This window comes from Portunus trituberculatus, chromosome 27 (genome assembly GCF_017591435.1).
Source record: "Portunus trituberculatus isolate SZX2019 chromosome 27, ASM1759143v1, whole genome shotgun sequence".
Lineage (NCBI taxonomy): Eukaryota > Metazoa > Arthropoda > Malacostraca > Decapoda > Portunidae > Portunus > Portunus trituberculatus.
The window spans coordinates 9,880,998-9,893,288 of record NC_059281.1 but is presented as its reverse complement, the minus strand read 5'-3'; the positions used below and the strand labels follow the sequence as shown (position 1 = coordinate 9,893,288).

General features: G+C 36.6%; 2 protein-coding genes across 17 annotated transcripts in view; one reads left to right on the top strand and one right to left on the bottom strand.

The window, feature by feature from the left end:
- LOC123509344 (protein kinase C and casein kinase substrate in neurons protein 2-like) overlaps nucleotides 1-6,177 on the top strand; it is a 135,029-nt gene extending 128,852 nt beyond the window's left edge. For 9 of the 13 annotated variants that reach the window (XM_045263580.1, XM_045263578.1, XM_045263579.1 and 6 more), the window contains 3 exons: nucleotides 887-943; nucleotides 2,160-2,296; nucleotides 2,458-6,177. In XM_045263580.1, the coding sequence (XP_045119515.1) occupies nucleotides 887-943; nucleotides 2,160-2,296; nucleotides 2,458-2,564 (301 nt within the window). In that variant the 3' untranslated portion in view covers nucleotides 2,565-6,177. The remainder of the gene's footprint in view (nucleotides 1-886; nucleotides 944-2,159; nucleotides 2,297-2,457) is intronic. The other 4 variants (XM_045263583.1, XM_045263585.1, XM_045263581.1 and 1 more) reach the window with 1 other exon arrangement.
- A 227-nt stretch (nucleotides 6,178-6,404) lies between these two features.
- LOC123509673 (enoyl-CoA delta isomerase 2-like) lies at nucleotides 6,405-10,615 on the bottom strand. Of its 4 annotated transcripts, none has more exons than XM_045264140.1 (8): nucleotides 10,487-10,615; nucleotides 10,132-10,220; nucleotides 9,364-9,631; nucleotides 9,065-9,222; nucleotides 8,642-8,759; nucleotides 8,107-8,226; nucleotides 7,748-7,918; nucleotides 6,405-6,829 (listed from the first exon to the last, which is right to left on the bottom strand). In XM_045264140.1, exons 2-8 carry the CDS (start codon nucleotides 10,173-10,175, stop codon nucleotides 6,734-6,736), a joined length of 975 nt encoding a protein of 324 aa, XP_045120075.1. In that variant the 5' UTR covers nucleotides 10,176-10,220; nucleotides 10,487-10,615; the 3' UTR covers nucleotides 6,405-6,733. The 4 variants fall into 4 exon arrangements, 2 of the variants coding, with proteins under 2 accessions (XP_045120075.1, XP_045120076.1); XM_045264141.1 differs by having other exon boundaries at nucleotides 8,693-8,759; XR_006676260.1 differs by having other exon boundaries at nucleotides 6,813-6,829; nucleotides 7,748-7,859; nucleotides 8,693-8,759.
- Nucleotides 10,616-12,291: the final 1,676 nt, after the last annotated feature.

The following is a 12,291-nucleotide window of genomic DNA, read 5'->3' as shown; positions in this document are numbered from 1 at the left end:
ATGTCTGACTAATGATAAATCAATAGTAGTAGCCAGTGTGGACAAGTGCCACTCTGCTGTAATAAAACTCTATAACATTGTTTGCCTAGCTTGAGTAAACCTGGGAGTAATAATCTAAGTGAATTAATATTTATGTACAATAGATACTTTTTGCAATTAGCTACTCATACGTCCTTAATAACTTGTACACAACCTCTTGTATAACTTTATATATCAACCCTTGAGCTTCTTGTATTCAAAACATGTACAGATGGCTCCCCACTCGATGAGACCATTATTTTAAGCTAAAGGAACATATCAACTCAAAAGATTTTACATGTAAGTATTATTGGACAAAAGTTGTGATGTGCATTAAGCCACTCCTCTTTTTACTAACCCCACTCAATGGGCAGGCCTATGATACATGTCAGAGGCAGCTGTAGCCAGTAACAGATACCATACAAAAAGATGTTATGATGGATGCTTCATCAAGTTGGGAGCTGACAGTACATTATAGGAAATCTGGAGAGGGAGTAGATATATTGTTTTTGCTCACAGTAATCAGGCAGATGCTGTTCATTCTCAAGCTTGGGGACATATTTAGTGAGCTGTTAATATTGCAGTTACTGAATGGAATATGTACAAATCCAAAATTTCACTCTATGAAATTCTAAAAACCATTATTTCTATTTATTCATTAATTTTTCACATTGTCAGTGTCAATTTGTCATTCCTGTCACGGCAATTGCATATGAAAGAAAGTGAGTTTTTCCTACTGTATATATTCCATCCCAGCAACACACTTAAACATTCCTCCTGGAAATTGGGAACTTTTCTGTCCATCCCCAAACTGTGTATATAAGCTTTTGTCCTCGGCATTGACTTCCTTCTCTCTCCCTCACCTCAGCGACCCACAGGAGTCACAGGAAGCACCTAATGAGGAGGACGATCCACATAGTCAAAAGTGAGAGAGAATAATTCCCTCTGAGTTACAATGGTGGCCTTCTTTTACTTGTACTGCTGTTGACCAGCCTTCTGCTTCTCCTCTCCCCACCAAGAAAACAAATAAATGAAATAATAATGATAAATAGTACATTATAGTGAATAGATAGCTATATTTATTTAGTAAAATAAATAAAGGTACAATAACTAAATAAGTGAGTGAGTAAGAAGCAGTAAAAAAATATTCCTGAATGAATACGAATGACACCCTTGGAATGTTTTGGATCACCACCAAAGTAACTCAAAGATCCCTCAGCTTTTTTATCATTCTTTACTTGTAATGCTGGAGTAGGAAATGTCTGGGTAGACTTATTCCTTGGTACAAACATTTGTTATTTGGTTTTTCATTTCAATACTTGCCCAGTGACGATAAACAAAAGCAGAGCATGCCAGTGACATTTCTTTTCAAGTGAACAATGAGTCACATTCTCCTGATATGTGCATGCTGCGTGTGGCTTGTGGCATATGAGGGGGAGGAACGAGAGTGTTGGTATAAAGGGACGTTTGTGTCACTCAGTAATGACTTACCATGCACTTGTCAGCTACTTATCCAGCGCTCTGCCTCTCTTTTACATCTGATAACTTATGTTATTGTTTACTTTATTTACATTCAGCCGTTAGTAATTCTGCATGTCAGCCTTGCTCCAGTATATCTCCTAACCCATTGATGTCTACACCAGCTTGTGTTACTTCTATGTTAACAAGATTTCAACATATCCTTAAAATGTATTCAATCTTATTGATATAATATTTCTATTTCTCTATCATGCATTTTCTTCCTAACTTAGCTTTTTTTTACTATTTTATCACTAAAATGTTCTATCCAACCTTTTATAACCTCATTATTTACTCATCTTGTTTCATGTTTAACGTCTAAAATCATTGAGTACAAATCTCTGAAAAAATAGTCTGAAAAGGCAATTTCTACAAAATGTTCTATGTTAGTACTATGCTGACTGAACTGAGTCAAACTAGCCCAAACTTAGCATAACTTACACAGTAACAATCATTCCTATGTTAAGAAAGGGTGCTAGCTATATAACTGGCCTGGTGCCTGTGGGTTATCCAGTTGTGTAAGCAATAGTTGCAGTGCATTATAGTGGCATGTTTGTTGTCTTCTTCTGTAGTGATTAAATCTCTCCTGGGGAAGATGAGGCTATACTTTCATTGTGTTCCAGCAATGGTGTGAGTGGTGGTGACGATGATGAGTGGGACTGCAGTGAACGCACATTTGATCCCAACAAGCCTGGCGTTCCTGTCCGAGCCTTGTATGACTATGAAGGGGTGGAGGCAGATGAGCTCTCATTTAAAGTTGGTGAGTCTTGTGTTACATTTTTGCCAACATATTGAGTTGTCTTTGTCTCATGAGTTGAACCAAATTAAGATCCAATTTGACACGCACGTTTTCCAGACTCCAGATTTGTGGTATTGATTTGTACCGAGTTATGATTTTGTTCTCTTTTTCTCTCACTTCAGGGGAGGTATTTGACAAGTTGGAAGATGAAGATGAGCAGGGGTGGTGTACAGGCCGCAAAGATGGCCATGTAGGTCTGTACCCAGCTAACTATGTGGAGTTGATCTAAGGATGCCACCATCGTTGACCAGAGGACTCGACTCCAGGATGTGTGATAGACATAAGTACCCGTGCAGTCACAGGATCCTATATTAGGGGGATTTGTACACTTCAGTGGAGTGAGTATATGTACTTCAATGGAGTGAGTTACTGTCTACCCTGAGAGTTTGAAAGTTAAGCTAACTTGTTCAGGTCTTTTGATTCTCTGTCTATCTTACACTTGACTTCACATTGAGAACTCTTAATTAACCTGCTGTGTAGCCTGTGATGTAGAGAATATCAGTGAAATGTGTTAGACTCACCATATGGCTTACCATTGTAAAAGTACATGTAGATAAGTAACATTCTGCATATTTTTTCTAGTGTATTACATGAAATACATCATCTGTACCAGGTATGTCCTAGCAGATTATGGGATCATATGTTGTATGTACTGTATATTATTAATGTGAATGAGAATGCTTGATACTGGCAACTAGTAGGTAAGTATATTCCAAATATAGCTCTAGAACATCCGTAAAGGTATTTGGAATAATGATTCTCTGGGGAGTATGATTCTGCATTTTATTGTAATTATTATTATTATTATTATTATTATTATTATTATTATTGTTATTTTACTACTTCTACTTCTACTACTACTACTACTACTACTACTACTACTACTACTACTACTACTATTACTACTACTACTACTGTCATTATTATTGAATATTGTTTTTATACAGAGTATAGATTCCATTTGTGGTGTCAATTCCCTCCCCCTTTTTATTATTATTATTCTTTTTTTGTGGGGGGCAACATTAGCAGTCCCTTAAATAATGGCCATGCTTTCCCCTGCTAGAATTTTTTTTTTTTTTTTTTTTTTTTTCCCAATTATTATGAGCCTTATGTTTTATAAAGACATATTTGTATGTAGTAAAATTCTTTAAATTTCCAATATATGTGTATTTTTACAAAAAATCTATCCTTATTTCCATGTTAATGAAATTTGTTAATGAATATTTGAATTGCCGAAGCTATAATAGTTGAATAAGTTCATATAATGAGTAACATACTTTTAGTGAAATATTAGGTTTACTTGAATGTATAATTGATGGAAGGAGTTATATAATATATGAGAGAACAGCAGAATGGCTAACCAAATTTAGCAAAAGATAAGTGTTTTTATGCTCATGCCACTTGCAAACACAGGAGCCATTCAAGTAAGGAAGCCTTTCTTGACTTGTATAAAATAATTCCATCTCCACATTTCTATCCAGTGCTTCTGATTGCATTTGGTATAACAGGATTAACCTTTGTGGATGTATCATTCACACTCTTGTCACACCAGTTTTCAAGTGTTGGGTTGGATCCTGTACATTTTCAAGCATTGGGCAAAAAACAGGACAGTATTAATTGTTCAAAAGATGGGAGAGGTTCCGGTAGCCACTGCTTGCGGTCACGTTGTAGGGAGCACTGCAGGCAGGGCCGCTGCTCAGGACAGGCTGTGTCCTGGTAATGATGCATATATAACGAATGTATATAAATAACATTTGTTTATTCCAGTAAGTGACATGTACAATGTACATAATGTTATCTGCATGGTGTAGGACTCACTGTTATGTAATCACTTAGATGTTTCAGCCTTCCTCCTCACTTATGTATTCATTTTGATATGAAAAATTCCTGGTATTTGTCACCACCATGTACAGTTTCTTGATACTTATATGCGTTATTAAGTTCTAAACAACTGTTTCTTAGCACTGTTAAGTTCTAGATTGAGTCAAATTGAAACATCTTTCATGCCATCTGTTACTTCCCTATTAATATCATATGAGAATATGTGCATACTGATGACCAGATATTCACACTTTTAAATATACCACAAAAGTTATTTTGGGGAGGAATTAGTAATAGAGATGCCTCATAGTGTTGAATATTTTTCAAATGAGGAAAGATCCATTGTGAGAATCAGTGTACAGATCATAATATTTCATGTCATTGAAGTACAGCTTATTTGCTTCTCCACTTTCCCAGCATCTCTTTAATTATTGTTTGTGTCATTGCTTGTCTTGGAAATGTACTGAGCTGCAAGTGAAATTTCTGGACTTGACTTCAACTATAACCAAGTAACACAATTTATTTGAATTAATTGAAAGTAGCAAAGTATTCTTCTCAATCTGGCAAGAATTCTTTACAGGCTCATAACACCATTGATTACTTAATAAGTTCATAAACTCTTATCTGCTACACTGACTGCGTAAGAATCGTGCATGAATACACATGTATGGCCAAGGGGAAGGGGATTCATGTTCAGAGTTGTACATTATGTGTAGAGCACTAAAGGTGGTCTGTCTGTGTACTCGTGTCCTTACTTGTCACTTACTGAGCGGGGCTTTGTATTGTGTTATGGGTACAATAAGAGTCTTTTAAGAGTGGCAGTAATGCACTTGTAAAACTTATTTCTTTCTTCATCCGGAAAATAACGACAAAGTTAAAAAGTTCAGTCAGAGTCCCTTTTCTGTACAGTTCTAACCAGGCCTCCCTTAAGGCATATCTCACTCTGGCTGCCACTACTGGCATGACACACCAACCTGATTTGTAGGTCACACACTTGTACATGTGTATTGTTTAATCATTGTGTAATGTCACCAGATATTGTGTCTTGTGTTGCATTAGATTATGAAAATGAAAGCCATGTATGATCTTCAAATTCATTACGTTGTGCCGATCTTCGTTTTCTGTTGAGTATTTTTTCGAGTGATGTGGATAGGAGTTTTGTTTTATGGAGATTTTCCTTGTTAATTTTGTTCTCTCTGCCCAACATTTCCTTTGATTTGTTCTTGTAAATATACTAAATATATTATTTAATTACTCAGGACATTTTAATGCTCCTGAATCATCTAATGTCCTTTCAGATGTCTAATTTTATGTACAGCCATTACTGACGTTTATCTTTTGAAGTGGACTACACCATCTTTCAACAGAAGCACCTCCTGAGGTATAATCCTACATATCATACATGTCACTTTGTTAAAAATGAAGAAACTGCTTGTATTAAATCACCATTTAGGCTCCAAATAGTTACTCAGGTGTTAGTTTTGATTTTTAGTACAAATTATTTAATATTTGTTGTTTTTAGCAATAACAATTTAAATCAAAGTGAAAAAAATCTGATCTCTCATTTTGAAAGACAATCTTTCTACCGATTGCAGAGACGACTGTAATACATTGCCCTGAGAATATTGGAAATACTCCCTTCAGTATAGTTTCAGCAATAGATACTAGCACCAATGAAATATTCTGAGTATAGGTCAATATTTATTTGCCAAACAATTGTGTTTAAATCCTCTTGATAAAATAGAATCATTATGTTCTTAATTTTTCTTCTTTATTTACTGTCACCTTGTCTTATACTCCAACTATGAGTATTTTTCCTGTAACAATAAACTCTGTGGTGAACTGCTTAGTTATTATGAGCAGGAAGTCCATTATACTTCACTCAACACAGGAGGAAGCAACCTTGCTTTCCCTACCAACTGTCTCCAGCTCCATGTACAGATGATATTTTATCTGCTCAATAACAACACTGAGAAACACTTGATTTTATGTCATTAAGTCAAATAAATGAGTGTATAAGATTATTGGTCTCTGTTACCTCTATATATATATATATATATATATATATATATATATATATATATATATATATATATATATATATATATATATATATATTTTTTTTTTTTTTTTTTTTTTGTGTGTGTGTGTGTGTGTGTGTGTGTGTGTGTGTGTGCGGTTGTGAGAATCTTCCAAGGAAAAGGCATCAGAAAAAGATGGACTGTTTAGGATAACATAAAGGTTTACCTGGCTTTTAGTAAAATTTATAAAATTGAACAAACACACTTAATTTCCAAAAGGTAAAATGCAATGGTATCTACCAACTAATTTACCATCAAAAATAGATAATATATATGCTATTTCTTATATTTACACTCATACTGTGTTGCATGAACACCAAACAGTCTTTCTTTGAGTCCTACATTTCCATTATAAAAAATATTACTTATGCTGTGGAGATAAATAGTTTTCATACACACATGCTTTTGAAAATAATTACTCACAATCTCCTCATTATGTACAGCACTTGAAAGAACTATTTTGATTAACCATTTAACTTCAAATGGATTCATCAACTTAGAAATTCTCAGCAATATATTTATCATAATCTTCTTTAGTTGCCTTGTCTACCATAATGCATTCTGTCACTCTCTTGCACTCTTCAATATTAATCTGAAATGAAAAAAAAAACATTAACCTGTGTGTGTGTGTGTGTGTGTGTGTATAATACATACATACACAAGCATGCACGCACGCATGTACACATACACCACGTAGTGTAGTGGTTAGCACACTCAGCTCACAACCTAGAAAGCCTGGGTTCAAGTCCTGGGCGGGGTGAGACAAATGGGCAAGCTTCTTAATGTGTAGCCCCTGTTCACCTCGCAGCAAGTAGGTACTGGATGTAACTAGAGGGATTGTGACCTCACTTTCTGGTGTGTGGAGTGTGTTGTGGTCTCAGTCCTATCCAAAGATTGGTCTATGAACTCTGAGCATGCTCTGTAATGGGGAAGGCTGGCTGAATGACCAGCAGACGACTGGTGAATTATACACACACACACACACACACACACACACACACACACACACACACACACACACACACACACACACAGTAGCTCAGTGGTTAGAGCGCTGGCTTCACAAGCCAGAGGACCGGGGTTCGATTCCCCGGCCGGGTGGAGATATTTGGGTGTGTCTCCTTTCACGTGTAGCCCCTGTTCACCTAGCAGTGAGTAGGTACAGGATGTAAATCGAGGAGTTGTGACCTTGTTATCCCGGTGTGGTGTGTGCCTGGTCTCAGGCCTATCCGAAGATCGGAAATAATGAGCTCTGAGCTCGTTCAGTAGGGTAACATCTGGCTGTCTCGTCAGAGACTGCAGCAGATCAAACAGTGAAACACACACACACATGGAGGCATAGAGACAGGACACTATGAGCCCTACTCGAACCCTGTACAATACAACTGGGTAAATACACACACACACAAACTTCTGAAGGCCAATATTGAAAAGAAAGCTCATGCATATGTGCAAACTCCACCAGTGAGTACTGATGTGACTGATTGAGAGAAAAGACCAAATGTCCTACCTTGTGTAGTCTGTCTTTAATCACATCCCTAGTTAGAGCTTTGCTGTAGATCAGCGACTTCTGCGGGAGTTTTGCCATGGTCTGCAAACGAGGCCACACTTCTTCATAAAGACTAGAAGCAGGAAATACTTTAGTAGCAAGGTGAAGATCATACGCTTCTTTTGCTGTCACCTGAGAAGGAAAAACAATTATTTATCAGTTATTGACCTTTTTTATTTTATCTTTATTATTTTTCTATCTTTATTATTTTTTATTTTATCTTTATGACTTAGGATGACAGAGAGAGAGAGAGAGAGAGAGAGAGAGAGAGAGAGAGAGAGAGAGAGAGAGAGAGAGAGAGAGAGAGAGAGAGTACTAACCAGTTTGTTGAACATCAATATTTCATAAGCCTTTGCCTGACCCATGAATCGTGGGAAGGTAAAGCTGGAACATCCCTCCAAAGTGATGCCCAAGCTTGAGAATGGTGTGAAAAATACAGCCTGGAAAAGCAGGTACAGTAATGACAAGACTTAAGCACACATCTTTGTTTGTATTTGTAATATATTCAGTTATAAAATAACATTCATGAGTGTAATTTGGTTGTTTGTAGTGTGGTTATCACATACTACACTCTCAAATATTGTATCATTTACAAATAAAAGTACATAGGAACTCTTCTTACCAATGTCTAGGCACTGTATCAGATGTTACTGTATTACAAAATATGGAAAATTCTGAAATCCCACACATTTTAAGATACAAGAGCATTATGAATATGGGATTCTCAATTTGCAGAAATATGTACATTGCTAAAGAGATGAAAGGGAACCACGAGAACTATAATGAAGTAAATCTAAATACTAATGTGCTTTTACATACTGCTTAAGTCTTCAACAAATCAATTTTCATCCATACCTTCTCACTCGCATACACCAAGTCATAGAGAGGCAGAAGAGTGGTACCCACCCCAACAGCAGCCCCATTCACTACAGCTATCAGAGGTTTGGGGAAGTCTATAAAAGCTGCCATGTGTCTGTCGAAGAAGGCGTACACACGTCACTAAGAAATTTATCATCTTCATTTTTTTACTACATAGTAAGAAATATTTTCATGGACATATTTATTCATTATTTTGTCATTCCTTTAGCATCATATACACAGGAAAATATGTTGAAAAAAGACACTGGAGATGACTTCAGAGTTTTACAAGAGAGTGTTTTACACAAAAGTTAATCCAGTTCTAAAGGTATGACACCCCAGATAAAAAAGAGAAGAGAAAAATAGAAAAGATAGTTACTTCTCCTTACTTATAATTCTGTTAAAATTCTAAGCACAAACCTGGTCAGGAGTTCTTGTACTTGCTTCATTGTCAAGTTTTGAAAGTTTGTCTTATCATTCCCAGCACAGAAAACATTACCGGCTCCAGTGGTGGCCGTCACTACAGTGTCTGGGTCCTTGGCAGCTTCTTCTAAGGCATTAACAACATCTGCAAACATCTGAAAAGGTAACAACACTGTAATCCCATTAGTAAAGGTCCATCATTCCTCAGCCAAATTCTCAAAACTAAAAAGCTTCATAATTCTAATATCTTTCCAGTTATAAAAATAAACATTTACAGTTGTTTTACAGTAACTTACCTTCTCAGTAAGAGCATTCTTCTTTTCAGGCCTGTTGAAAGTGATAGTACGCACACCGTCCCTGAAGGTGACGTGAAGGTTATCATACCGATCGTTGTCTGCCGTCGGCGTGCCCCAGCCTGGCCCAGTGGGGGCTTCAGACGACAGGGCACGGACAGGGTTGCTGACAAGGGCCAGCCGAGGAATGCAAGGGCCAGAGGGATGGTAGGGAAGAGTAGATGGACCACTCAGAAGGTGCTTGCTCCATCCTGATCGAATTCTCATATTCCTGCATATCATGATGACATACATGGAAATAATATCAATACTTATTAGCTACCACATTTCAACCACTTCCTTCACCTTAGCTTATATTAATTGATTGCAATACCTACAAAATACTACAAAAAGGGCACTGTCATAATATAGAGGTCCCTCCAGCTTTCCCAGTTTCTTGGCTTCCCTATTTGCAGATCTTTCACTCAGCTGACGGGATGCTGGTAATGAAAATTTGATAACCAAAACTAACCTAACCTAACCCTAACTTTAACCTAAACTAGCTAACATAACCTAAGTGAGGCGACACACACAGCTGATACATCTTCTTCAGAACCCTTCTCACCAGTAGTGTGGTTAGGTAAGGCTAGTTAGGTTAGGTTTAAATTAGTTTTAGTTATCATATTTTCATTCCTGTCAGCTGAGGGGAAGATCTGTGAAGGGGGAGTTAGGAAACGAGAACAGCTGGAGGGACGTCTATATTAGGATAGTGCCCAAGTACAACACACTTACCTATGGATGAGGAGTAGTGCTCTCTGAGGTGACATGACTGACATCTTTAACACTGGTCAGAATAACTCAGGTCACTTAACCAACAGTGTCTGGAAAATGTAAATACTCTTAAAACTGGAAAAAAAAACTACAACAGGCCCGCCCTTTCCCAAATACGGCCGTTTATCTTATTTGTTTTATAAAGTACAAAATATGGTCTCTGTTTCACTCAATCAACTGAACCAAAATTCTAGTCTACCTTAACCTAATAACTTAATCTAACATATTTCTGAAGCCATATGTTAATCTACAAAAGCTTTAAAGCATCAATGATTGTCCCCGTGTAAAACAAAATCATTAAAGTAAATGAACATACCACAAGAGAGAGTATGAGACGGAACGGGGCACGGGAGAAACACGGAGCTGGATAGACAGAGTGCGCTGGGCTAACAAGTACCAATAGAGTACATTCACTACATTGACGGGATTTATTCACGCTATATATATATATATATATATATATATATATATTAATCCTCATTTTTTATTCATTTGTCAACTATTTGTTTTTTCCCGCAGAAAGAAGGAAAAAAAAAAATAATGGTAACACCTCTCCACTGTTACCACCGTACATTTTCTTCTTTATTATTATTATTATTGCTTTTTCATTCTTATTCTTGATAATATACAGAATGCATGCATGTATTTATGTATACATCCATGTATGTATGAAATAACACACTCAGAAGACACCCACACACACCCAAAACACCGCTTCCACACACTCGAACACACCCAAACCACTTCGAACACTCACATTAACCCAAAACACATTCAAAACATCATACAACATCTTACTATATCAATATACACCCAAAACTCACTAGAAACGCTCAGTATACACCAAGACTACACCGACGGACACTCGAATACACCCAGACGTACACAAAAGACACCACACATACCCAAACCAACACCAACACACTCAGAAGACACCCATACACCAATAATACCGCTCTTGCACACTCAAACACACCCAAACCACTTAGAACACTCACATTAACCCAAAACATATTCAAAACACCATACAACATCTAAATATACCAACAAACACCTAAAATTTACTTGAAACACCCTGTATACACCAAAATCACCCAGACATACCCAAAAAGACACTCCACACATACCCAAACCACGTATAACACTCAAATTTAAAACGAAAACATCATTGAAAACCTCAAAATACCCTAAAACACTCTCAAATACTCAAACACACACCACAACAAATTCAAAATACGTAAAATATACCAAAAAAAATATATTAAACACACTAAAACATAAAATTCACTCAAAACACATCCCAAACGCACTCAAAACACTATGCAACACTACGAAACACACTTAAGATACCCCAAAATATATACTCCTCAAACCTTCAAAATTAATTACAAAGAACGGCAAGGTTTCAAGGGTCACTCATCTAAATATTGATGCTTGACTGCTCTTCTTCTTCCTCCTTTTATCCATTTTTCTTCGGCCTTCTCTTCTGTTTCCCCATTCCTCTTCCTTCTACTGCTTTCATCTTCACACCAGAGCCTAGAAATACGTAAAAATGCTCAGAAAACTGTAGATATTAGGCAAAATACTGACGAGGAGGCGGGAGTTGGAAGAGACGCCAGCCCAATGATGAGCACACCTTGGCTGTGACGTTTATCAGAGCGCGGGAACTGCGGAGACTCGTCTAAATTACGTAAATAATTTGAAAAATGACCTATAGAAAAAACGGAGCCACGGCGGAATGCTTGATATTTTATGACTTGAGAGAAAGTTTAATTAATATCTACAACATCAAAACATCTCCTACCTAAGTAGTTTTAAAGAATTGTGTAAATTAAATATGGTAAGATTATAAAAATATTTTCACTTACAGCACTGCTAAAACGTCCATCAATTTTGACTTTATGATTCTTTAAAAAAATATTAGATAAGATAAACTCTCTTCACAGGCATCTAACACCCACTTAGAACCAAAAGTGAGCGAATGATAAAATATTTATGTAAACAAAAGTATTAAAATATAAAAACGTTCAAAACTCTTGTAAAGTCCAGCCATTTTTACTCGGAGAGTATTTCAACACATTTTACATACCGTGAGCTCTCTTTTAAGGCATTCTATGACGA